Source organism: Canis aureus, chromosome 33, assembly GCF_053574225.1.
Source record: "Canis aureus isolate CA01 chromosome 33, VMU_Caureus_v.1.0, whole genome shotgun sequence".
In the NCBI taxonomy this organism is placed as follows: Eukaryota; Metazoa; Chordata; class Mammalia; order Carnivora; family Canidae; genus Canis; species Canis aureus.
The window spans coordinates 13,585,854-13,613,853 of NC_135643.1; the positions used below are offsets into that span (position 1 = coordinate 13,585,854).

The window sequence follows — 28,000 nt, forward strand, 5'->3', positions numbered from 1 at the left end:
GGGAGAAGCAGGCTCCGTGCAGGGAGCCCGATGGTGGGACTCGATCCCGGGACTCCAAGATCATGCCCTGTGCCAAAGGCAGGCACTAAACCGCTGAGCCACCCAGGCCGCCCTGAATTTAACTTTATTTGGCTTCTCCATTCTTATAAGAAATATTTAAAAGGACCTATTTCAAAATACCTGCCACATAATCAACTGTTCAATAATGCAAAAAGATATGAGAAATTAAAAGGAACAAAATGTATTAAAAAGATGTTAAACAGGGCAGCCCAGGTGGCTCAGCGGTTTAGCGCTGCCTTCAGCCCAGGGCCTGATCCTGGAGACGCAGGATTGTGTCCCACATCAGGCTCCCCGCATGGAGCCTGTGTCTGTGTCTCTGCCTCTCTCTCTCTCTCTGTCATGAATAAATAAATAAAATAAAAAAAAGAGATACTAAACAGAAATGACAATATTCAAAGAAAATACATTAAAAAGAAAATAATTTTAAATGGTAAAGTATTATTTGTACTCACTGAGAAGGATGGCTGGAACTTGGAAGAAGCTGATGTCAAGTTCATAACATGAGTGAATAAAAGCAGATGACTAGAGGCTAGCTGACAATGTGACAAGGGATACAGGATTGCAAAGGTGGAAAGCAGGAATATCAGTGGCATAGTGGGTTTGGCATAAGGGAGAAGGCAAATTACCTGGAAACCGTACTGTGAATGAAGAAGAGGATGGGATGACTTCCCTTCCCAACACTGAGGTATGTAGAGCATGTAAGAATGATCATCAGTGAAGAAAATGCCTTCAGGAAAGAGCCAGATTTTAGTCAAGATAGGAGTAAAATAGTCAAGACAGGAGACTTAGCATGTAAAGGAACTTGCTTACTGCAGAAAAACACGCACAACAATTTGTAGGGAGAAAAAAAAAAAAACAGTGAAAGGATGGGCTAGGGATAAGAATAGAGATGCGCAAGGGTGCCTGGCTGGCTCAGTTGGTAGAACATGCAATTCCTGATCTTGGTGTTGTGAGTTCAAGCACCATTTTGGGTGTAGAGTTTACTTAAGAAATAAATAAATAAAAATACTCAAAACTTCACTCTGTATATAGAACAGAACTGTGATGGGTGAAACTAAGAGAAAGTGAGCATCTAGGGGAGCTGACCCAGGAAGAAAGTGGGCCAGCCTCTTAATAGTTACTCGTAGCATTTTCACCCAAGGAAGACAATGACAAAATGGGCAGTCACCTCTCCCTTCTTCAGATTATACTTTCTGAGATTCATAGACATTTTGCACCCCCTTAGGACCCCTCAGGTTTTAAGACTGGGATTGCTTCCCTTGTCCATTCACAGTCACAATTGGGCAAGAGGCTCCAAATGGATCACCTCAGAGTCACACCTGCTTTTTTTGCAGAGCAATCCATCTTCTCCTGTGGGTCAACATCATTACTCTTGCCAGGATGGTGACCATTCACATTTTGGGCTGGCTAATTCTTTGTTGTGGAGGTGGGCAGTCTAGTGCAATGTATGATGTTTAGCAACTTCCCTTACCTCTACCAGAGCTGCTAGTAGCATGATTTGGGTCTAATGACCAAAATAGTCTCCAGATATTGCCAAACATCCTCTGGGGAACAATATGGATCCAACTGAAAACCACTAGATCTTGAGCAAATCAGTCCTAGTCAACTGAGCGTTAAAGTCATGGCTTTTTCAATAGGCTTATTCAATCTTCATGCAAATGTCACTCTGGTCACTTGCTCTGGTGAATCAGAAGCTTAGAATCACTAAGGAATGGGGTGTGCAGGTTAGATGTTATCCTTCACACCCTCTAATATCCTATTCCACCTGTATCATCACAAGGAAGCCAACTTTATTTAAGACATTGCTGCAATGAAAATTTGTCGGGTTGACTTATTCAAATACTGCATCTGAATTCACAAGGCCTTTTAGATCTACAAACATTTAGGCTTTTCTTCAATCAATATATTGAGTATAATATCAGAAGCTTGTCTTCCACTGAATCATTTTATAAGATTTAATTCATTTTTACATTCCAGTTACCATTGGGGAAGTGAGACAAATTTAAGCAAAGGGCTTATAAAACATGCTTCCTTGGTCTCCTGCTCCTGACCTTTTGCCAACCATTCCTGGAATAATCGCAGAGAAAGGTAGACTTCCAAAGCCATAAAGCCTCACTTGCCTGGCAACAGGGAATTTTTGAGGCTTTCTTCTGTCTCCTGCTGATTTGCTCTACCCCTTATCAATCTGTTGATTGTACCTGATTCCCTGACAACTCTGTGCTAGAGCTCCATTGTGAGGATATAGGGAGAAAAATGCTTATATCTCAAATGCTTGGAAATTCAAACCTCTATTATATGGTAAAATCATTTTCATGGAGACAAGTTAGTTTCCTAAAAGTTAACATTTTACCACTGCGCAAATTTTCTTAGTTATGAGTCGAACATTGATTTGTTTGTATGTCATTTAGAATAAATGCTTAGCTGATTCAGTTTTCAAATTTATCTCAAATTTCAAATATTCACATTAATTATAGGTAAACACAAAAAGATGGTCATTTTATTATCAACAGTTTCTCCTTTACATGTGTATCTTCTTAAATCAAATCAATTCTAAAAAGTAAATCCTTGAATTTAAAAAGAAACGAAATGTAATGTTTTTAACAAATAAAACATACAGTGCAAGGATTTAAAGAATAAACTTTGAAATCAGATATGTATTCAGTTTCATTTACTAGCTGTGGGTCTTGAACAAGTTATTTAAATTGTTTCTCAGCCATAAGATACACATATATATGTGCTTTCATAACTTTATGTTCTGATTAAATAAAACAAGGCATTTAAATTACTTTCCACAGTGTCAAATAGTAAGCACTCAGTACTAGCTATTTTTATTGTTATGTAAAATTAGTTATATAAGTCTATATATGGAACAGAAATAAAAACTGAGCACTGGATCTTTGAAAAATATGTATGATAAATATATTTTGCTTTTTTACTGACCTCAGTCTCCAAGTTGAGAATTTTTTATGGCAAAACAAAGGCTTGATGGATCTAAAGGTAGCAGTGAGTTAACTTCATATTGAAGTCTCAGGAATTATTTGTACTCTTGGTTGAGGAATAGCCTCTGCCTTATGTAGACCTGACCCTGTTTGTTTGTTTGTTTGTTTATTTATTTATTTATTTATTTATTTAATTTATGATAGTCACAGAGAGAGAGAGGCAGAGACACAGGCAGAGGGAGAAGCAGGCTCCATGCACCAGGAGCCCAATGTGGGATTCGATCCCAGGTCTCCGGGATCACGCCCTGGGCCAAAGGCAGGCGCCAAACCGCTGCGCCACCCAGGGATCCCCTGACCCTGTTTAAAGTTTGAAATGGGATATATTTTCCTCAGTTTTCTTAAATGTAATCTCTGCCTAAACTATTGAATAAATGAAAAAGTGAGTATGAAATTGTTTTATGTAAAAGCAAGTGTTTCATAGTTTTATGTACTGTACAGATAATTTATAGTTCAGAAATATAGAAACAAAACAATCATATTGACTTATATAATCTATAGTAGAAGGCAAAATTTTGCTTAGAAAAGATGTGAGGAAGATATAATTAATGTAATGACCTTCTCATTAAGAACTTCAAATGAACCATAAATCAATGTTACATAGAAAATGGAAGGGTCTGGTATGAGTGATGTTTTTATCCCAAATAACAAATAATTCAATGGAAATAAAAAATATATATAATATAAAAATTCATATTCCTTAATAGGACATATTCTATGTTTTAACATCTCCAAATTTAGGTTTTCAAATAGAATTCCTAATGTTTACTAAGTATCTTGTTTCATTTAATTATACCTGTTCAGTAGTTATAAAAGCTAGAGTCAGACTAAAGTTTAAAGGAGGAAAGCATCATTGTTTTAGTTGATAAAAGATCACTAAAATGTAGAAATAAATCTTGTCTTTCATATTTTCATGGATGTTGCCCTTGGCAATCCTCAATATTAATTGCTGATCTTGATATGTGTCCCAAATTTTTTACTAATGGAGAGACTTGGGAGTATTTTGGTTTAGGATTAAGGGCTGATTATATCTTCCTCATATTGGAATCCCTACAAAAGGAGTAGGCCCAATGTTTCAATTCCATTATAAAATCTGAAGTGAGGAAGTTAACATTCCTCTTTTTGGTGGAGAGGAGAGAAATACCAGGAATTATATCTTGAATAGGGCCATTGATGCCTAAGTTGTGGCAAGAGACTGTTAAGGACTGAAATTTGACAGATAGCATGAGTCAAATGTAGGGGATCACAAGAATTGGAAAGCTCAGACTATGTGAGTAGAAAGGACTATTGAAGTGGGATGGTTCACCTCCTGAAATGGAGTAAAGTCAAAGTGGCTTTCTATCCATTCACCACAAAGGCCTTAAGTATATCAGATTATAAGAAAGCCAGACTGAAAAGAGGTGAAATATTTCTCACTCAGGAAAAACCCAAACATTTTATGAAATATCATTTATTCAACTAGGTTTTCCCAAAGGTTTTATAATTCCTTTAGTGTCAGCAAGGGAATTATATTTGCTTAAAATTTCCAGCATGTTCCTAAGGGAGTTTGACTTCTTAGTATGATTTCAGAGGGTATTACTGTAGATTCTCTGATTTCCAGTATTCAACTAAAAAAGTTCAGGAGTACCTTTAGTATCTGTTAGGAGTACCTTAGTATCTGTTCAAGATAGGATTCTTCACAAATCTAGATTGCATTTTTTTCCAGAGGTGATAACTTGGAGTTCTCATTAGAAGAAAAATTAGGTTAGGGCTTAATGTAGGACCAATAAAGGACCTGAAAGAATGGGATAAATACCAAGACTTGTCCATGGCTTTTGCACCATGAAACACATCAGTGAACAATAGTATGGGAGGGATTATGTGTTCTAGGTTCTTGGTTATAAGACTTCTAGAAAATGACTAGCTTCAAATTCTCCTGTTCATTTGACCAGGATGCCTAATTTGCAGCCTGTTCAGCTCAGGTGAATTGCTTTTGGTCTAAATGTTTCAGGGTAGCTCTTATTGCTTTCAAAATTTAGTTCTTCTTCAATATTTATGTTTATATACCATTTAGGAAAAAGCAAGAGGGAATAAAAAGGAAGTTAAAAGTGGGAAAGTATGGAAACTGTGATGTATTACAGGGCCTTATAAAATGAAATGTCTTGGTAGTAATGGAGAAAGAGAGGGAGATGGAGAGAGGATAGAGAGAAAGAGAGAGAGGGAAGGAGGCCAGGAGGCAGGAAGGGAGGGAGGGAGGAAGAGAAAGAGAAAGTGAGAGAGAGAGAATGTCAGAAAGACCAAGAAAATAAAGAAAGATCAGATGATAGTGAATGGCCTGTCAGGGAGGAAGGGAAACTGAGATCTGAAAAGCATCTTTATCTGCTCTGAATTCTCAAAATTTTCCATTCAATATGCACAGCCTTACAGTTTTGCAAAATTTGCCGAGTTTGACAAATCTTCCATAGAAGGATGGGCAGATACAGTATTCAAGGTCGCTTTTCCCATGCTCTCTATTCTGACTGCTAGACTGAGCTAGAATGCTGATAACAGAATAGAGCAGTTGCCAGGATTGACTGAAGGTCTACAATTACCATTCTCTCTAACAAAGCCCTGGTTCTGATGTTCAGACCAGTGAAAAAAAGGTTATCTTTAAGTTTATCCATTTCTAATTTAAAGGAAGACTGCCATTGAATGGGAAAGCAGGTTTCTTAAAATGTATATTTAGATTACTTCCCCACTTAATATTCATGCGATGCATACATCTTTCATAAATGGAAACACTACAGAATCAAAAAAGCTTCATAAAAAGCATTCATAATACCATGAACACTCATTAAGCTAGGGGGAAAAAACCTATAGAAACACAGTATTTTTGGTCTAGGGTTAATAAATTCTTCATAATAAACTCTTAGCTGCTAACATTCATGTTACATATATAACCAGCCTAATGAATTAGGTAATTGGCCTTTGCATTTTTGTAAAACTTTGATAAATATTATCAACTGGCAATGCTAAGAACCAATCTCAGACTCATCTCGGATGTTTTCCCCCTTCATCTCTGCTTACCTTACATAACTCAACCTTATTTGAACCCCATCCAGGTTTAGCAGGGGACTGCATCTCCTCAATTTGAATCTCGCTTATATGTAGATTTCTTAATTTATTTGAACTTCATGTTTCCATTTATGAAACACAGGCAAAAATGTCTCTTACACCTGGCTGCTGTGAAGACTTATGGAATAACATATGCCAGCTCCTTTTCCGTTTTAACTAAAACATACTCCATCTACTGCTTCTCACTTTTACCTCTAGTACCGCCCATGAAGGCTGGGAAAAAAGAGGCAAAGACACTTCCAGGAAAAGTGATTATTTTCCTCTCAAATATTTGTGCCTGATTATAAATTCTGTACAGCTAATTCTAACTGACAGAAAACAGAAAAATACTATAAGTATACAATTTAGAAAGAAATACAAAAAGATATTTATGGAAATTGTTAATATTACTATCATTATTAATAGCTGTAATTATATTCTGCGTAAGGCAAGTAATGACTCAAATGCAAATAATCGGCTCTTCCTCCACACATACCCACATACATACCAAGTTGTCTTCACCGGGTGACCTCAACCTCAGCCTTTGGAAGGGTAGAAAACATTTATTTCTTCTACCTTATTTGGCTGGTCTAATAATTAAAATTATGTAAGACAGATTAATACAAGAACAAGAGACAAAGACCCAGTGGAACTGAGTAACTCCCTAAAATGGCTAAAGCCATCATCTTATATTATCTTCATCTAAAGACAAAAGAAGATGTTAGGGGTGGGGAGTATGTTATGTGAGGTTACCAGGAAAAGCACAGTAAATAAAGATAATGTTGTCACTCAGATATAAGTCCTTGCCTTCGTCACTGATAAGAGTTTCTAAAGATTTGGTCATTAGGTACATGCTTATAAATGAAGATTTCCCTTATCAAAAGGATAGCTTCTACTCAGTTTTTAGAGCTTCACCAGTGTCTTCTGTTTCTTCAGTTTAAAATAATCAATATGCCAAAGAGGCTTATCTTGAGATGACAAAATCTTCTCCCTTTCAGTTCCTCTTTTGGAATTTCAAAAAAGAAATTTCACAATCCAGAAGCATAGTTGATAGATTGCTTCATACCTCAATGAAGTAGTCTTAGTCTGGAGAATGGGTCAGGTCAGTTCACTTAAACAGTCGTGTCTCATTTCAGGAGGCGGTCCCAAAGTCAGGCTATATTGTGAAAGCAAGCCATCAGGGATTTAACAAGAAGTATTTCTATGGAAACAAAAGAAAAACAGAAGTTAATGTTTAGTGTCTGAGTCGTGAGAACTGCCAGTTGAGGAAACTTCTAGATGTCTGCTTCAAAGTATCTTCAGATGCAGTGAGAGCAGGCAATGGCAATCTGACAGAACTTCCTGCTTTGCCATTTGAATGGCTCTGATGATATCAAGGGGCCTACCAGTCAACTTTCTGAGCGGCTCATACAGCAAAAGATGGTCTAACTATGAGCCCTGTGGTGAGTTACCAAGTGTTCTAGCCAGTTTGCAGGGCTTCAGGAAAAGGCAGTTTAATTTCTCAGTGATTGCAAGGCAGAAGAGGAGGAGAAAATTGAAGTGCTAGTTTGGAGATTTGTAGGCATATGAGGAAACTAGAAGAATTTAGGTTCCTTCCTATCCAGTTTATAAAGAACAAAACCAGGCAACCTGGGTGGCTCAGCAGTTAAGCGCCGCCTTCAGGCCCAGGGTGTGATCCTGGGGACCCAGGATTGAGTCCCACATCAGGCTCCCTGCATGGAGCCTGCTTCTCCTTCCACCTGTGTCTCTACCTCTCTCTCTCTCTCTCTCTCTCTCTCTCTCTGTTTCTCATGAATGAATAAATAAAATCTTAAAAAAAAGAAACAAAAAAAACCCTCAAAGATAAATTAGCATGAATAGTAAAACAGGACTAGAATCTGTATCCACATAAGCATTGTAGTTTTTACTGAAGCAGGATTTTTCTATCATCCTCATTTCTGCCAAAAGCAATCATAAGTAAAACTAATTTGTTTGCAAAATATATCTAGTCTCTGGACACCTGGTGGCTCAGTAGTTGAGCATATACCTTTGCTCAGGTCATGATCTCAGGGTCCTGGGATCGAGTTCTGCATCAGGCTCCTGGGAGGGAGGCTGCTTCTCCCTCTGTCTGTGTCTCTGCCTCTCTCTTTCTGTGTCTCTCATGAATAAATAAAATGTTTAAAAAATGTCTAGTTTCAATAAATTTGTCCTAAAGGTAGGTAGATACATAGATAGATAGATAGATTTGGCCTGATTATTTACATAATTGCAGCAAGAATAGTGATTGATCATATAGGCTCCTTTAAATCTGCTTTATTGAAACTTTTCATTAAAAACCTCAATAGGATTTTTAAAAGCCCCTAAGTCTAGGAAACCAAGCCAAAGGCTTGCTATCAGACCAGCCTGAAATACTTAATAGATTGCAGTGACTTCCTTTCTTCTCAGGGTCCCCAAAATATCTTATAAGTCTCCTACACCTGCCAGGAAGCGACCTTAGTTACTCACCTGGTAAGGCTGCTGGGAACCCAGTAGGCAAGGTGCCTGGTTGTATGTCCAAGGGGCTTTATTGGCTCCATTAAGTCAATCTTAGTTCCTTAAAGCTGTCTGGCATATCTGATTTTATGCACATTCTCAAATATGACACTCCAGTCAAAGCCTTGATAATATAATCAGTTTCTATCCTATTACAAGACCAGATTTTTATTAAATTTATGAAAATAAATATATTACCATGAAAATAAGAATGCTCATTGAGAGTTTCAGAATTCAGGTGGGATTAGGCAGGAAGAAAAAGATAAATATTTCATCTTTGTTCACAAAGCTAGATTTTACCAAATTGCTCTAAGTCATATAGGTAGCTTAAGAGAAAAGAGAAAATTCCCCTCTAAACCTGGAAAAATAAAACATTAAAAAATTCAGCAGTGTTTCAAAAAAAAGTCATAACAATTATAATCACCATTAGTTTATTCAGTCCCATGTAGTTAATTCTTGTTGATCTTGATCTCTTGTTAGCAGTTTTATAAATCCAGTTTTTCCATTATAGTCTTACTCAGTTTAATGGTCTAATCTTAAAAGTTATCAGAAACTTGTACTCAGTGTTCTTTCCTTGAGTCACACTAAAGATGAAGCATTTTTCCAATTGGTATAAACCAATAAATTGTTTAATGAACAAAAGACTTAAAACAACCATGGTAAAGATCTCACGAGAGTTCATTATAATGCAATTAACAATGAAATTTGCTTTTTTCTGTGACACACTACTTCAAGACAATAGCTAGAATTATATGTAAAAATATTTTACCGGGACATATCAGATTTCTAGGAATTTCACAAGTCCTAGAACACATATTAATAACATTTCACCCATACAATATCATCTAAGGCTTATCATCACTTATTAGACAATGCTTCCCATGTAATTTACCATAAATCTAATTGTGTAATAGCACTCTTTTCATGGGGAGATAGTACAAATATTTTCAGATGTTCCAATGACCCTCTGGGATATCCCAAAGTTAGTTTGAGGTCAAAAAGTCTTCATTTAGAATTTGATCTGTGGGGCAGCCCTGGTGGCCCAGTGGTTTAGTGGTGCCTTTGGCTGGGGGTGTGATCCTGGAGACCTGGGATCAAGTCCGGTGTCAGGCTCCCTGCACAGAGCCTGCTTCTCCCTCTGCCTGTGTCTCTGCCTCTTTCTCTCTCTGTGTGTGTGTCTCTCATGAATAAATAAATAAAATCTTTAAAAAAAAAAAAAAGAATTTGATCTGGGGAAGTTTGTCAAAAGCATCAAAAGGTTTGAACATTTAACTAAATAAGATCAAAGATCATTATGAAGCATTACTTATTTATTTAAACAAAGTAACAGGAAAAGATTTCAAAGGCAAATACATAGGTCACATAATGGTGAGCAAAACATAACTTTTTTAATATTAAGAAGATTCAGTTTCCTTAAGTAAACAAAGACCTGATGAGAAAGAGCACAGGAAATCATTTTGATAAATCACCAAACCTTTGCTTTCCAGGAAGATTATTTAAAAGATAAAGGAAAATGTTTCATAATCTCTTATCAGTTATAGACCAATAATCCAAGAAAACTGTCCTTTTCAGCAGATGAAAGAAAATCAAGGCTTAGTTTTCTGTAAGTACATGATTGCTTTTAAAGATTTACCTACTTATTTTAGCAAGAGAGAGAGAGAAAGAGAGAGCAGGGAAGGGGCAGAGGGAGAGGGAAAGATAATCAGAGAATCTCAAACAGACTCTCCACTGAGTGGAGAGCCAGAGTTGGGACTTCTCTTACAACCCTGAGATCATGACCTGAACCAAAATAAAGATTTGGATGCTTAACCCACTGAGCCACCCAGGCATCCCAGTATGTGATTACTTTTAAGGCTTAATTTTATAACTCATAACAAGCTCATTCAATTTTAGTCAAATTGACTACACAAGGTAAGGTTCTCTCTCTTTTTCTTTTCTCAATTTTCTATTTAATTTTGTTCTCTATCTCTTCTTTTCCATTCTGCAATAAACAGTTTTACTTTAAGAAAAATGCAGGTAGCCCGGGTGGCTCAGTGGCCTTCAGCCCAGGGCCTGATCCTGGAGACCTGGGATCGAGTCCCATGTCAGGCTCCCTGCCTAGAGCCTGCTTCTCCCTCTGCCTGTGTCTCTGCCTCTCTCTCTCTCTCTCTCTCTCTCTCTCTGGGTCTCTCATAATAAATAAATAAAATCTTAAAAAAGACAAATTCACTTTTCTTTTCTCCTTAACAAAAATGCATCTCCATACCTCATACCTTTCCTTAGCCAAAAACATATCCTTTCCCTACATATCTAGTTGTTTCCATTTTTACTGCTAGTAGTTTTAAATACGTGTTAATTAGAACCTTAACCCTTATAAACTTTAAATTTTAGTGAAACTAAGAAGTAAACAATTGTGGGGGCACCTGGATGGCTCAGTCAGTGGAACAGGAGACTCTGATCTCAGAGTTGTGAGTTCAAGCCCCATGTTGAATATAGAGATTACTTAAAAATAAAACCTTAAAAACAGAAAAGAAGAAGAAGTAAGCAATTGTGAATTGTCTGTTACACCAGCATTCTTTAGATTGGCAAATTTATTAATATATATTGTAATTTCTGGAAACATGTACTCTTTTTAATAGCATATTTCAATGTGGCACAAGTCATGTCTCCTAACAGGCCCAAATTTATCTTTAGTTCCTTTGCAATAGGAAGCCAAAAGTACATAAATCTATGTTCAGTAATTAATGTTTCACTATTTTATCTTATTTGGAAATAATTTTAGATATTCAATAAATTTCCAATATTTAACTTATTAGCAAAACTCCAAAGTTTCAAGTTACCAGAAAGATTTTGGAAGCAATTTGTAAGTACATATACTATAAAATATAATTATTGCTTTAAAATTAGTCTAAAAATTCTTATGCCAGTTACATCTATTGTAAGCATTTGCTCCCAACAATTATATTTAGATTACTCATGAAAATTTTGTGAAACTTTTGAAAGTCAGCCACCATCCAAAGCTATTTTTCTTGCTGACCAATTTTTTAAAGAGATTTAACATGGATTTATGTGATCTTTAGTAAGCCTAGGTAGAATAAAAGTTTATATTTAATTATGAGAGCTCTAAAGACATGTCTATTTTAATTAAACTTAACAAACTTAAACTAGTTTCAATACCAAATAATATCTGAGATCACACGAACCTGAAAAGAATTTGGGTTAGTTTCTATTATATTTTTGAGAATTTTTATGAATACTAAGTTGATATAAGTGCGTGATTGTTTAAAGCAATTAAAAGGCTCTGTACAAATTAATTTTAGAGGTAGAAAAATAACACACATTTGTAACATACATATATCGACACACATAAACATATAAACATAGAGACCATATAGTTACTAATATATGTGGAGAAGATCTTTAAGATTTGTATTTGTACTTGACAAGTAATCTTAAGGAAGCCATGGTCTAGAGTTTTGAAAGAGAACCTTTCCAGCACTTCTATTTTAAAAAGGCCCCTTTATTAGCCTAACTTTTGTTTTTCTTGTGATGAAAAACTTCTCCCTAAAGTTTGCATTTCAAAAAATGGTTCTTAGGTCCTAGAGCCAGAGGTTAAAAGAATCTATATCACAAAGACACAGACACATTATCCAAGTTTTCTCAAAGGAGTTTTGTGGTACATTTACAATCATACTTTCAATTTCCTGATTTTTCACAGTATCTACAAATGTCTAGAGGCAAATAGGAAACAGTGTGAAGAGACAGAGTTGCTTTCAGAGTTATACTTTTGTTTTTCTAAAAAGTTGTAAACCAAGAATTGTTACTTATTTTGTCTGCATTCCTATAAGCTATCTTCAAAGAACTGGGCAGCCTTTTCCATTATAATACTTAGAGACTGATTTGTCAACTTAACCAACCTATTTTAAATTTGCCTTTTTATATCAGGGAGAAATTTTCCAGCTAAGATAGAAACCAAGAGATTTCTGTATTCTGCTGTCCAAGAGACATAAACTCTTTGGATGGGGGTCTAGGATATAACTGCAAAGGATATTGCATAGGAAGGTCTGAAAGTAACAGAGCCTGATATGGTATCTAACAAAATGAGCCTTATTGTTTATTCTGGTACGTTTGCTAAACGTACTTCCTGGCTTTTAGCATTTACCTGAGTAATCTGTATATCCTGAGCCTAGAGATTAGGCTGGAGTGCTCTCAGTAAATCCTGTAGGGAAAAAAGGAAGCTAAAACAGGCAGATGGAGCTAGATTTTGAGAAGGGGAATTTGTGTTCACTATGGACATTTCTATGACTATTTTGTTCAAAAATATGACTATTTTTGTTCTAATTTCTATTTTTTCATTTTATTAAATCAGCCCCTAAGGCTAACCATTATAGTTCTTCATATCCACTTTTGAACTTGATCTTTCCATAGGTACTAATAAGACCCTTGCTTAGGATCAGAATGGTCTAAACTTTTTTTTTCTTTTAAATATAGGCAATTCAAAGGATCTATCATCTGGCCATTGACAAGTAGGATCTTTTTTTTTTTTTTAAGATTTTATTTATTTATTCATGAGAGACACACACACACACACAGAGAGAGAGAGAGACAGAGAGAGAGAGAGAGAGAGAGGCACAGATGTCCAGAGGGAGAAGCAGGCTCCATGCAGGGAGCTCAACATGGGACTCGATCCTGAGTCTCCAGGATCATGCCCTGGGCCGAAGGTGGCACTAAACCACTGAGCCACTGGGGCTGCCCAACAAGTAGGATATTATATTACTCTCAATAGCAATTCAAACCACGAACATAAGAGTGGTTCCAGGAGAGGGTGCAAAAGATGCATCCCTCACAAGATCATGAAAGTTCACACCCAGAGTTTGCCTAGTCATCAGCTAGACCCCAATACCAGGCCTTTACTGCTCACCTGCTTGTACTCACAGACCTTTGTCCCACATTTTTCCTTAAGCTCTTCTTTCCAGTTTATCTCTCAACTTAGGCAAACGGAAAGTGAAACCACCCCTCAAGCAATAGCAATTGCCCTGACAAGAACTCCAGCTGGCCCAGACCACCCAGACCAGTTTGAATGTAACCAGCACCCTCCCTCCAACACACACCTGTGAAGATGGACCATGGAATGACCTCTAGAATGACCAAGAACTACCTTTAACTCATTATAATACTAAAAATCTCTACCCAAGGAGGAGCACAAGCCTCAAATACATAAGTACGATGTATGCATAGGCATGTTTCTTTAAGGTGTAAGTGGGACCTTATGCCTGCTCCTGTGTAAATATTCATCCTAACCCTAAATAAAAGGAACCTATTCATCCTTGTCAGGGACTCACAACTTTGGAAATTATTCCCTGTGATCTCCTCCTCATTTGCGGCAGATAAAGTTTCTTTTATGCAAAAACTCACCTGGTATAGTTTCTGTGATTCAACAAGGAGTGAAGTTATGTGGTTCAGTTATAGCCCGAGAAACCAAAGGCCTCTGTGGTAAAAGTGGTGTAATGCAAGCACTGTCTCTGATTTCCCGTAAGGGTGTGAGACACCTCCAGTCACAGACCTGCTAATCTGTGATACTGAGCAGGTGCTACTGGGATGGGACTTTTCCAATTCTAACAAGACAACAAAAGTTGAGACAACAAAAGCCCTTTAAGGACCAAGACCCCTTAAGACAAACTCCCCTGAGAGCTAGCACAGCAGGACAAAGAGAATGCTGCTCACTTTGTGTCTCAGAATCCCAAGTCTATTCAACTGGCCACTAAATTCATGCCATTATGTGCACCTTCTGGATGTCAGAGGCCAGAGAGAATATGCTTACAAAGCTGAGATCTCAAGGCATAGAACAAGATGAAAGAGACAGAAGAGAACAATGATCATCTTTGGGAAGAAAGGGATCAATATAGAACAAATTCTTACCAAGGTCACTATACATGAGGAACTAGTTCACACAAATAAATTTCTGCTAATCTAAATTTAGAAAAGGAAAAAAAAAAGAGGGCAGTCCAGGTGGCTCAGTGGTTTAGCACCGCCTTCAGCCCAGGGTGTGATCCTGGAGACCCAGGATCGAGTTCCGCGTTGGGCTCCCTGCGTGGAGCCTGCTTCTTCCTCTGCTTGTGTCTCTGCCCCTCTCTCTCTCTCTCTGTGTCTCTCATGAATAAATAAATAAAATCTTAAAAAAAAAAAAAAAGAAAAGGAAAAAAAGAGACTCTCACTTTCACTGGACTCTGCAGAGAGAAATCCACGGTAAGAATTCTTACCTTCTGCTAGCTTTTTGTCAGAATTCCTAGGAGGAAAAGCTTTCGTTATCCCCTTCCAGGTTTTTGGCTGTTCAAATAATTAAATTGATATTAGATACACAGAAGAAAGACAAAACTTTAATAACATATATACTTTCTACATCCAGAGGAAAGACCCAGGAAAACTGAAAAACTCTCCAAAATGGCCAAAACCATCACCTTCAATACTGATTTCATCTAAAGACAAAAGATGTTGTGGGGGGGGAGTCAGATTTAAGTCATTGCCTTCTCCCTTGATAAGAGTTTTTAGAAATTGAGTCAACCTCCTTTTCCAGTTACAGTTAGTGAGACACCCTTATAAACAGAGATTTTTCCTTATCTCTTATAAAAGAATAAGATCAAGGGACACGTGGGTGGTTGAGTGTCTGCCTTTGGCTCAGGGGGTCCTGGGACTGAATCCTGCATTGGGCTCCCTGTGGGGAGTCTGCTTCTCCCTCTGCCTGTGTCTCTGCCTCTCTCCCTCTCTCTCTCTCATGAATAAATAAATAAAATCTTAAAAAAAAAAAAGTAACATCAAAAAAAGAGAGGAATTTCTATTCGGTTGTCCGAGTTTCACCGTGTCTCTTGTTTCTTAAAAATAACCCATTTAGAATAAGCAATATGCCAAAGAAAATCTGCTCTCCTTTACCTTCTAGGAAACAAATTAGATGTTGATTGTTAAACAGGTCTAATTCAAGTTCAACCAAAACCATTAGCATTAATGGAAAAAGAGTTTAGGAATCTTTATTATTAAAGGAACTTTCTGCTTTTTCAGAATGTGCACCTATCTTTACCAGACTAGAAAAGGATGAACTGACATCATATATATGATGTAAGGGAAAAAAAAATGGAAACCACTTAATATTACACTTGTATTTTCAGTGATACATTTATTGTGGCATTTGTCATAGCCACAAATTTGATCTATGTTTTCATCATGAATGTCTTTTCCTTAAGCTTTTATATTTTAAAAAGTATTTTAATATTTTAGCTTTAATTTTGATGAAATTTCAACTCAATACTATGATGATCTGTTAATTACAAATTCTTTTTGAAGGCAGCTGCTTACTTCTCTGCAATTTGTAGCCTTTTAAACCTACTCAGATCAGCTTTGAAATATATAGTTATGCAGCTTAAAAGTCATTTGTAATGATCATATTTCTAAGATAATCTTGTATTTTAGATATGAATGCAGTAAAATCAAACTACATCACTAATATTATTTGGGGTGAATTTCAAAAGGCTACATTACTCATTCAATGTTTTACTTTAATATAGTAATCATACAGATCACACAAAGAATTTTTTTCCTGGAGGCCAGTCTTAAGTTCAACAGCTAGGAATATTAAAAAGCTATTGGGGGTTGGAGGGAGGGCCAGATATATGGAGAGAATATTGGACTGAACAGAAGCTCAAGCAGAGAGAAAAACACCTCCTGTGTATAGCAAATAAACAGTGCATGATCTCATTTGTACCTCAAGACAAGCTACTAAGACCTCTATAGAATAGACAATGAAGGACTTTAACTGTAATGCTATGGAATTCACTGTGGCCATTTTACTATTTGGGGCAATTTGGAGTAAATATATATACATATATAAAAAAAATAGAAGCATTTCTACATGTATTGTGTTAGTATGGGTGAAACAGCTGTCATTTAAGATAGGAAGCTTTAAGCAAAGTATAGTGATATGTGATAAAAGAATTATTTTTTTCTATTGGCTTCAAATAGAGTCAAAAGCCTTTATCTATGATAAGCAGATTTTTAAATAAAGAGTTATGAAAATGAAGGCATATGTAGGAAGCATTTTCTTTTAGACCCCTTTTCACTGTTTCAAATTGGCTTTTATTTTCCAGTCATTTCTATGATATTTACATTCAGGTAGCTGAATCAGCAAATGGGTTATTAGAACAGACTAGTAATGGAAATAATTTCTTCAGGGATCCCTGGCAGTAAAAGCTTCAGTACAGTGGTATAATGCTAAATGATTTGCATGCTGGTGGGCTGAAGATACTACAGCCCTGTGTTCTTTGCCCCCACTTCTCACTTTGGTTACTGCAGATGGAAATAGGCTCTCTGAAACTTACAACTGAGATAGAATTATTGGTTTTCAAATAAACTCTTTAAGTTTTATGGAATGATATTTTCTTTAAAAAAAACGAGAATATTTTCCTCTAACATACACATTATATTGAATTATATTTTTAATTTTGTTAATAATGTCGGAGCACACCATGGACATATCCTGGGATATTGTAAATATCTTGGAGTAAAAAAGAAATGTTTTTGTTCTAACATCAAGAATAAATACGTCAGTTAAGTGGAAATTGGTTAATAATCCAGAAAAGGAAAAACAAATGGAAGCATAAGATAAATTGAGCATTATTTTCCCCCTAAAGCACTAAGGTCCAAACACATTGGCCTAGTTTCTAATCCTCCTACCTAGGAATACAGCAAACTTGTTCTTACCTTAATATCTTTGAGCTGGCTGCAGCCGGCTCCTCCTAGTTAATTCATCCTAATTTAAATATACTTTCAAAGAGAGTCCTCTCCTGACACACCCAAACCAAAGAAGTCAGCCAATCACAACACAGAGTGTCATTTTGATTTCTTGTTCTCATAGCATTTAATCATTTCATGAAATTATCTTCTGTATCTATTTACCCATTTGTTATCTTTTTGCTTTCCTGCCTTTTTACCTACTAGAAAATAAACTCCAGGAAAGCAAGAATCCCGCCTTCCTTGTCTACTGTTTTATATCTAGCCTGGTCTTAGGATAGTGATTGACAAATCTTGAGTGTTCCATGAATATTTGTTGACTACTTGGAAACATGTTAATTCTTAGTAAATATTATGTTTAGAAAATAAAGCTAGCAATATTCTGGCCAATTCCAAAAAATGTAATTCATGTTTTCAATGCTTATTTCGATTACAGATGGTAATTTGGAGTTATTTTTACATGCATTTAGTTGCACAGTAATTTGGAAGAATTTATATATTCACTGATTTAGCAGTATGGCTTTGGTGCAAATTAATAGCAATAGATACCATATACTGAATACTTATGCAGGTTCTGTGCTGAACATTTCTTATTAATTCCCTCAAACACCCAAAGATAGTAACTACTATTACTACCATAATTTCATATATGTGGGAATTAAGAACTAGAAAAATTAAGTAACTTACCCAAAGTTTCTCCACTAGTAAAATGTGGAGTAAGGGATGATGTCAGTTCTGTCCAACCTGCAAAGCCAGTGATCTTACTTGCTACATTTTATGTGCTTTTATTGCATAAGTTGTTATATCTATATGTTTTTCTTATTTGCACTATAGGACCATATTTTTCTTTTTTTATAAGATGTATCTTCTTTTTTTTCTTCTTCCTTCCTTTCTTTCTTCTTCTTTCTTTCTTTCTTTCTTTCTTTCTTTCTTTCTTTCTTTCTTTCTTTCTTTTTTTTTTTTTATTTATGATAGTCACACAGAGAGAGAGAGAGGCAGAGACATAGGCAGAGGGAGAAGCAGGCTCCATGCACCGGGAGCCCGATGTGGGATTCGATCCCGGGTCTCCAGGATTGCGCCCTGGGCCAAAGGCAGGCGCCAAACCGCTGCGCCACCCAGGGATCCCAAGATGTATCTTCTATTTAAGCAACAGTCAGTTGTATGATTCCCCCACCCTACTTTTTAGTTTTTGTTATTGTTTTGTTGGTTTGTTTTTTTTTTTTTTTTTGAAGTAGAGATGTGTACTACCTCAGCATACTTTTTCTCTTTCAACCAAGCCTAGTCTATGAATATAGAAGATTGTGAAGGAAAAGAATTCAAATGGTGACCCTACTACTATGATGCCATTAGCACACTGCCTAACTACCATTATATATTCCCTGAAAAACTCTGCCAGATGTATTATACCATCCTATGGACACTGGTCTAAAGATTTAGAAGTAGGTTTCCAGATGTTGGAAATAATGTATTCGACTGGTAGCTTAATTCTGAAAAATGAAGTTACATGTTTAACTCAATCAAAGAATTAGTTAAGAGTGCAGTCTTTCTGCTTGGTTTATTTCAAAGTGTACACATTTTGATTAAGACATTTGAAGAAATAACACAGTATCTACCATGTTAATAAGGCCTCCCTGGGAGGTAGCCATTGTGATTATGGTAAAGAAGAAAAAGAATAGGAGTAGGAGAGAAGGTAACAAGGAGAAGAAAAGAGAGGATTAGCAAGAAGAAGGGAGAAAAAAGAGAAGAAACTATTGAAGGTATAGAAAACAAAGGAGAGAGATTTTATTTACCTTTAAAAACATTCGCTTTGGACACCTGGGTGGCTCAGCAGTTGAGTGTCTGCCTTTGGCTCAGGGCATGATCCTGGGGTCCTGGATTGGAGTCCTGCATCAGGCTCCCTATTGGGAACCTGCTTCTCCTTCTGCTTGTGTCTCTGTCTCGGTCTGTCTCTCATGAATAAATAAATCTTTTTAAAAATGTTGCTTTTTTTTAAAAAAGCAACGAATCCTTTCTTCTGAAAAGCATTGTATAGAGGTATTTGTATAGTGCTATATTTTCTGCAAAAAATTTAAATACTTGCAGCTCCTTGAATTAAATAGCTATAAACACCTTAACAATTTTAGCGGTTAAGAAAAAAATATTAGGTAGCTCTGTCTCTCAAAAATGTAACGGTACTAATACTAGTCTATGAGTTTTACAGAGTATTGAGTAGAAGAATGTTTAGGGACATATGGGATCCCTGAGTGGTTCAGTGGTTTAGTGCCTGCCTTCGGCCCAGGGCGTGATCCTGGAGTCCAGGGATTGAGTCCTATGTGCAGGGATCGAGTCCCATGTTGGGCTTCCTGCATGGAGCCTGCTTCTCCCTCTGCCTGTGTTTCTGCTCCTCTATCTCTGTGTCTCTCATGAATAAATAAATAAAATCTTTAAAAAAAGTTTAGGGACATAAATTCATGTAGATTGTTGAGGCATAACTTGCTATTGCCCTGAAGATGTAAAACCACTCTCTTTTTAAATTTATTTTTGTTAATGAACATATATTTAACATGGTAGCACATTCTATATGCTTCAGCACTTATGTTTCCTTAAATTTTTTTTTCAAGTAGTTAGTGAGGCTCTAGGCATACTTTTTCTAGTACATTGAACATTAACACAGTGAATAACAGATGTGCCTTTATTAGAAGGAAAATACCAAATTGAATAGATAACATTAAAATCACATTCTCATGCTTTGACTTGGAAAAGCAGGTGAGTCATGTTATTGCAAATAATACAGTATTAATCTGGATATTATAAATACAAGGAAAATATGACTTTTTATAGGTAATCTAATCCTATAGCTATATGATCTGATTTTATCAACATGCAATATTTCTAAAAGATCTAAATTAAGGTGTAATCCCGGCAGCCCAGGTGGCACCCCGGTTTAGCGCAGCCTACAGCCCAGGGCGTGATCCTGGAGACCCCCACATCAGGCTCCCTGCATGGAGCCTGCTTCTCCCTCTGCCTGTGTCTCTGCCTCTCTCTCTCTCTCTCTCTCTCTCTCTCGATTAAATAAATAAAACCTTTTTTAAAAAATAAATTAAGGTGTAATCCTTAAAAATTTAGCTATAAATCATTTTTTGGCAGATCCTTGTTGCTTACAGTTAATGCTTATATGTGTTTACATCTATAAGATATAGACCTTTAGCTATTTTGTAACTTTGCATCTAAATTTCAAAAAGTCCAATCATTCATCTTTCATTAGCTTGATCTTTAGGAAAAGAAATTTCAAGTGTGTACTTTCTCTAAGCAGTTAGCAACACCTTGACCTATATTTTGAGGCTGTCATTTATGCAGGATATGGATAAAAATAGAACTAACTCAAAAAATTTATGACATAAAAAATATTGAGTAAGATATGCACATTAGCATAATCATTTGAGTTCAGGAAGACCTGTGATTTAATTTAAACTTGTGATTATTCTTCTAGGCTATTTCTAATTGGTGTCTTCCCTAAGTAGTAGCCACAGGGTATGCACCAAACACAGAACTTAAACAACTTTTCCAACTACAATGCTCTTGCAAAACAATACATTATATTCTTTATTAAGGCATTTTAGTTTGAATACAGGACTTCAAAACAAAAAAATAATGTTTTTATGTCAACTAAATAAAAATAATAAACAAATTAGAACCTGACTAGAAAATTGACTTTTTCATCTATTGAATTTTCCATTATGTCCATGTGAATCTAGAAAAACATTTAAGACTTTTTTTTTTAAAGATTTTATTTATTTATTCATGAGAGACACAGAGAGAGAGAGAGAGAAAGGCAGAGACACAGGCAGAGGGAGAAGCAGGCTCCACACACGGAGCCGGATGTGGGACTCGATCCCAGGACTCCAGGATCACGCCTGGGGGCCAAAGGCAGGGGCTTAAACTGCTGAGCCACCCAAGGATCCCCCATTTAAGACTTTTGAATTAGCAATCCCATCTTATTTTACTTCTAAGGATAAAAAAATAACATGTGTAGATTAAAAAATTTCATATATAGAATTGTTAATCACTATATTGAAATTAACATAATACCATGTTAATTATAATTGAATAAAATAGTTTCATAAATTCAATGTTTGGTAAGACTGCCAAGCCCAAGATTATTTGAATACTAAAAAATCAACAAATATTTGTTAAACCCAAAAAAACAGAATAATATTTTCTTGCCACTTGTCTAATAAAATTTATATAATCAAGCAAGATATATATTTTAGAACATAAGCCAGATAGGAATCCTTCCCTGACAACCTATCCCTTAAGTTTGGATTATTTATACCCATATTACATAATATTTAAAAATGTTTTGCCTTTATTGTAGCCCTTATCACACAGTTTAGTAATTATCTGTTCATTTATTCATCTTTCCTGTTAGATTATCAGATGTCTGGACTGTATCTTTTACTTCTCTTTTGCCATAGTTTAATGTTCAGCCTAGTGTATTGTCAATGCTTGATTAAAATTTGTGAATATTTATTACTCACCTTTGTCTAGCTCCTGGCACATAGTAGACACTCAATAAATATTTGTGGACTGAATGAATAAATGAACGACTGCCATCTGCTTTTAGAATCACTGTGAAGACACATTTCTCAATTACCACATGCTTCATAAATACTGAAATTATAAAAGAATTATATAAAACCTTTTAAAAAAGCTTATACAAAATGGCAAGAATTTGCTTTTGTTTTTCAGAAAAGTCAGTGAAGAAAGGGTTGAAGCCCTCTTATCTCCTTGTTGCACTTTTTGTATGTGCTTCCGTCATTGAATATATGGTCTTGTGCTATTATTCAGTGATTCATTATTCATTTAACAGATACTACTGAGGATCACTATGTACAAGGCACTGCTCTAGACACAGTGAGTACAGAAACATTCCTGGCCTCATTATCTTTTATGTTAGTGGGGAAAATGGACAATAAACAAGAATAAATGCATACAATACAGTATTTTAGAATGAGAGAAATGCTAAGGAAAATAAAAACAGGTAAGGGGGCTCAGAAGTGGATGAGAGCATGTGGTGGAATTTCTATTTTATTTTATTTTATTTTATTTTATTTTTTATTTTTTAAATTTTATTTTATTTTTTATTTATTTATGATAGTCACACAGAGAGAGAGAGAGAGAGAGAGAGTCAGAGACACAGGCAGAGGGAGAAGCAGGCTCCATGCACCGGGAGCCCGACGTGGGATTCGATCCCGGGTCTCCAGGATCGCGCCCTGGGCCAAAGGCAGGCGCTAAACCGCTACGCCACCCAGGGATCCCGGAATTTCTATTTTAGATACAACAGCCAGTGATGGCTTCACTGAAATGACGTCTGAGCAAAGTCTGAAAGAAAGTGAAGTGAGAAGGGGACTCCTGCATGTATCCAGAAATTAAATTCACAGAAGGAAATGCAACAGCAAATAGCGGTGGTGATGTGGGAGGGGAATTATGAAATGCAGGGCCTGTAGACCTTTCTCACAATTTTTACTCTCATTGAGGTAAAATGCCATTGGAGAATTTTGAGCAGAACAGTGGCATGATCTGACTTAAATTTTACCATGATAATGCTGCCTACTGTGTTGAAAATATTACTGTGAGGGACAGAGGTGTATGTAGAGATCAGTTAGAATGCTATCACAATCACCCAGGTGAAAGATGATGGTGGCTTAAACTAGGTCATAGCAGTGGAAGTTTAGAGAAGTGATTGAATACTCTATATATAATGTGAAGATAATGCCAACAGGATTTGCTGACACATTAGCTGTGCATTATAAAGGAAAAAGAGAAACTAAGAATGACCCAAAGGTCTTTAACACAAACAACCAGAAGAATAGAGCAGATATTGAGATAGGGAAGACCACCTCAACAGGTGTTGAGAAGAATCCAGAAGGCTTCTATATAGAGGTAGGAATGCTAAGGAGGTAGGTAGAAATGAATTAGTAGTTCAGGGCTGGAGATGGAAACTTGGATGTCATAAGCATTCAGAAGGCACCAAAATTCCTTGAGCACACATTGTTTTGCTTCAGCTGAGCACTGGGGATATAATGAGGAGTAAGTCAGTCATAAGCTGACCATTGGCTTATGTCTACTGGCAGAGTTTTCTCTGGTTGGGGGAGGAAGAGAAACTTGAAGATTGAAGCATGAGAAAGATTCAAAGCTACTGTTACTGGCTTGAAGAAGGAAGCAGCCATGTGTCGAGGAAACAGAGACCTTTGAACTAAACTCTAAGATCTGAATTTTGCCAAAAACTAGAAAGAGTTTGGAAGCTCATTTATATCCCAGAACCTTCAGATGAGAACTCAGTCTGGCTCACACCTTGATATCAGGCTTGTGATATTGAACAGAGAACTAGCCACATCTTTGAAGAATCTGATCCACAGAACTGTGATCTAATAAATTGACTTTTATTTTAAGCCACTATGTTTGTGGCAGATTCATTATGCAGCAGTGAAAAAATTATTACAGCTCAGCTTGTCTTTGCTCTACATGGATGGCTGGAGTGGTTAGATTTGGAGCTGGAAGGTCTACTTCTAAGATGGCTCACTTATGTGGCTTGCAAATTGGTACTGGGTACATGTGGAGTATGTGGAGTCTGTCTGATGGTGCTGAGGGGTGAAGGCATCAATTCTTCTCTATGTGGTCCCCTACATAGTTTCTATAGCAAGTGACTAGGTTCCAAGAGCAATTGTCCCAAGAGAATAAGCAAAAAGTGACTGACAAGTGATTGATTTTATGACTTAACCTAGGAAATAAATTACATAACATTATTTTCACCATGCTCTATTGGTGGAGGCAGTCACAAAAGTCTGCTCAGGTTTAAGAAGGGACATAATCCTTACCTCTCAGTCAGAATGGTTTCAACATCTCATTGTAAGAAGCACACATGGGATAGGATATTTTGTGACAGCTATACTTGAAACAACTACGTGGTGATTTAATAACTCATTCCTACTTCAATACCCAACTTGTTGGTTAAACTGTTAACATTTGGAGGAAAAGTTGGAAGTGAAGAGAGTGCAAAATAAAGCATTATTACACCCCAGTAATAGGTTTAGAATGCAAATGGGTTTGGTTATATAATATACATGCACATAATAAGTTCCATAATGATAAAGGTCAAGAATACTTGCTATCTTTGACATTAACTTAAATTTCTAGATAACATCCAAGATGTTGAACATGGGAACTGAAAATTAATCTTATTTAGGTTTATTTTTTCCAGAAAGTGAATAAAATTCATTTATTCACATAATATAATGGCAAGTTAAATATTACAATAATAAAATTAGTCCTTAGCAGATCTAGACTACATTAAAATATACAAATTATTTCTCTTCATATTCTACATTTTGATGATTAAAAAATAATTGAATCTCATTACTGAGTGTACCAGACATAAGGGAAAAACACTTTAATTCATGGTAGCATGTGCAGTCATTACTGGAGTAAAAATTTTTAGTCAAACAATGTATAGATTTGGCAAAATAAAAATGACTTTCATTTTGCATAATTTCATATGTCTAGAGCTCCACAATATAAGAGTAGCTTTATACAAATGACAAAAACTAGGAAATGCATTTTTCACATTTTAATTACAATTCACATGTCTGTATCTCCTGCTGTGATGTTTTGTTAAAAAGAGATCTCATTTATGAAACTGCCAGTGTAGAAACTGACAGATGGTAAGACCAGTTTCCAACCTGCTTAAGTACTGGTTTAATATGGTTTAGATTATTTTATTTGCATTGCCTATTTTTACTACATACCTAAGTAGTACAAAAGTACTATCACAGCTTTGTTTCGGTTCTTCTATTATTACTATTAGATATATTTATAGGACTTATAGATTTATTGTTATAGATTCAGCTTTTTATCAACACACTATTTTAAGAGATGATTTAACTGATTATTTTTCTAAAAAATGTATCAGGTTCTATTTCTTTTAATGAAATCCCAACAAACACATAGATGCCTGGGGATAATCATAACAAAACAATTCCAAAGTTCAAGAAAAAAATCACTTTGATAGATGTAACCCATAGAGATATCAACAAATGAACCAATTAATTGGGTTAAATATTTTTTTGTAATATTGCAATCAGAAAAAAAAAAAGTATTTGAATGTGAAAATTACCTCATGCGAAGGTGAGAGATCCTGAGGTTGTTTTCCAAAAGACCTCATTAATCACATCTGGATATAAAAATAATAAGAAGGAAATTATATGAAAGGAAAAGTTTCTACTGGTAAATTTGCTTACAAAAATACCCTTGGTTTTATGTTGATAAACATTATTTTTAATACAGTTTACTTCCCTTAGAAAATAGAGGCATAAATTCAGAGAACATTAATGTTGGTATCAGTTCTTTCCTCCTGCAACTGCAATTTTTTAAAAGGATTTTATTTATTCATGAGAGAGAGAGAGAGAGAGAGAGAGAGAGGCAGAGACACAGGCAGAGGGAGAAGCAGGCTCCATGCAGGGAGCCTGACGTGGGACTTGATCCCAGGTCTCTAGGAACACACCCCGGGGCTGAAGGTGGCGCTGAACCGCTGAGCCACCGGGGCTGCCCCAACTTCAAATTTTTTCAGCTTTCTAAACTGGATAGTTTCCTGGAAACTCAGGATTACCTCAGCTGCTGGGCAAGTGATGCTTCTCTACACCCCCTGCTTACCATCTCTCAGACCATTAAATGGGTTTAGAATTGTAAACCTGGGACATGGTAGCCCATGTTACAAGGACACTGGCATACATTCAGCTGAAGTCTTGCTATGACATTTGTCTGTGGGTTGGATCCTTGGTGTCTGCATAGTTCCTAGATCAAAAAGCTCATTGCAGTGAGTATTAAGACACAATCATTTGGACTTAGCTTTTGCCAAGGATTCTCTTCTGAAATCCTGGTCAGTTGACCTGGCTGGCCTTTTAGTGTTCTTCACAGAGCAAGAACATGAACAGAACCCACTCTTCTGCTATCAGGCTGTATTTCCGCCACACACACACAAAAAGACAATTTACCAGGTATGTGTCACACCATTACCAATTTCTGAAAGATAATTCTATCGACAAACTGTTCTACCCTGCTCTACCTGGAGGCTGCCCCAGTTTATGCCGTATTAAAATCGAGTTTTCCCTGTGCTTTGTCAATCCTTCTGCCTTCTCTCTTACACTTTCTTATCAGCGTTTGATCTTGAACCAAATGCAGGTTTCAGCCTCAATCTCCATTAAACTCTTCTTGCTCTATGGTACTCATAATGCCACTTCCATGTTGCAACAGTGTCACAAAAGGATAATTTACCTTTTAGTAATGTGAAAGAAATTCATAATGTTAATAACAAATTTACAATTAATTTTTAAAAAATTTCTTTTATCCAGACGCCTGGGTGGCTCAGCGGTTGAGCGTCTGCCTTTGTCCCGGGATCCGGGATCCAGTCCCACATTGGGCTTCCAGCATGGAGCCTGCTTCTTTCTCTGCCTGTGTCTCTGTTTCTCTCTCTCTCTGTGTCTCTCATGAATAAATAAATACAATCTTAAAAAAAAAAAGTTTCTTTTACTCTATTAGGCTAAAGCGAGGAAAAGTGGCCTTTACCTTTCTTTTCTTTCTTTCTTCCTTTCTCTTTCTTTCTTTCTTTCTTTTTCTTTCTTTCTTTCTTTCTTTCTTTTGAAAGAGAACCTTTTATTACTTTTATGTACAGAAAATTCAACAGCGTCCACTTAGCCCAGCTCGGTGGCCAGTTCTTTAGCCTTTGCTTTTTCCAGCTTGGTGATGCGAGCTACTGACTTGGGACCCAGGACGTTGCCTCCCCAGTGGCGGCTGATCTCATCATATCTGTCATTGTAATTGGTCCTGATTGCTTCTACCAGCTTAGCCAGCGCTCCCTTGTCTTCTGAGTTAACCTGTGTGAAGGCGACAGTGGTGCAGGTCTTCCTGTTGACCAGACGCCCCAGCCTGGCCTTCCCTTTGATAATGCAGTAGGGAACCCCTGTCTTACAACACAGGGCAGGCAGGAAGACAACCAGCTCAGTGGGATCCACATCATGGGCTATCACTACCAGCTGAGCCTTCTTGTTTTTCACCAAGGTGGTGACAGTGTTAACCCCAGCTCCAAGGACAGGCCGCCTCTTAATGGGGACATCCCTTTTGCCCGCAGCTTTCTTCTCGGCCCAGGCCAACAGCCTCTGCTTCTTCTCTTGCTTTGTCTCTGGTCTGTACGTATGGGCCAGCTTAAGCAGTTGCATAGCTGTTTGGCAGCCCAAGGCCTGGGTGAACTGGCAGGAGGCACTTTGAGACCTTTATACAGAATGGCCCTCTGCCACTGCAGCTGGAGGTAGCGTGGCCACTTGACAAAGCAGGTGAGGTCCCCTTGGGCTGGATGTCCTGTCCTGAGGAGAGGAGGGCAACACGGATTACTGAGGCTCAACCTCCTCGCGGAGCTGCCGTTAGGGCCTCTCAAAGATGCGGGTGCATCAGCGATCTTGGTGTTTTCAAGCGTCATCACTATCTTTCCGATAGCAAATATTCCTTCACATCATCTGCATACCTAATTTATTTTCTTATAGTTCCTCTATATTGTTTGCAAATATATTTTTTAA

The 28,000-nt window shown here is 36.7% G+C and overlaps 1 protein-coding gene and 1 non-coding gene across 2 annotated transcripts; both read right to left on the bottom strand.

Annotated features, from left to right (window-relative positions):
* Positions 1 to 819: 819 nt before the first annotated feature.
* LOC144303954 (large ribosomal subunit protein eL8-like) lies at positions 820 to 27,903 on the bottom strand. Its single transcript, XM_077882333.1, is given in 8 exon segments — positions 820 to 7,329; positions 8,613 to 8,788; positions 14,879 to 14,945; positions 18,084 to 18,140; positions 21,914 to 22,004; positions 25,549 to 25,605; positions 26,997 to 27,681; positions 27,684 to 27,903. Coding segments are annotated over 2 exon segments (780 nt in total). The 3' UTR covers positions 820 to 7,329; positions 8,613 to 8,788; positions 14,879 to 14,945; positions 18,084 to 18,140; positions 21,914 to 22,004; positions 25,549 to 25,605; positions 26,997 to 27,121.
* Positions 27,871 to 27,945, bottom strand: LOC144304430 (small nucleolar RNA SNORD24). The gene has a single exon (XR_013371342.1). It is a non-coding gene; the product is annotated as a small nucleolar RNA SNORD24 (small nucleolar RNA).
* Positions 27,946 to 28,000: the final 55 nt, after the last annotated feature.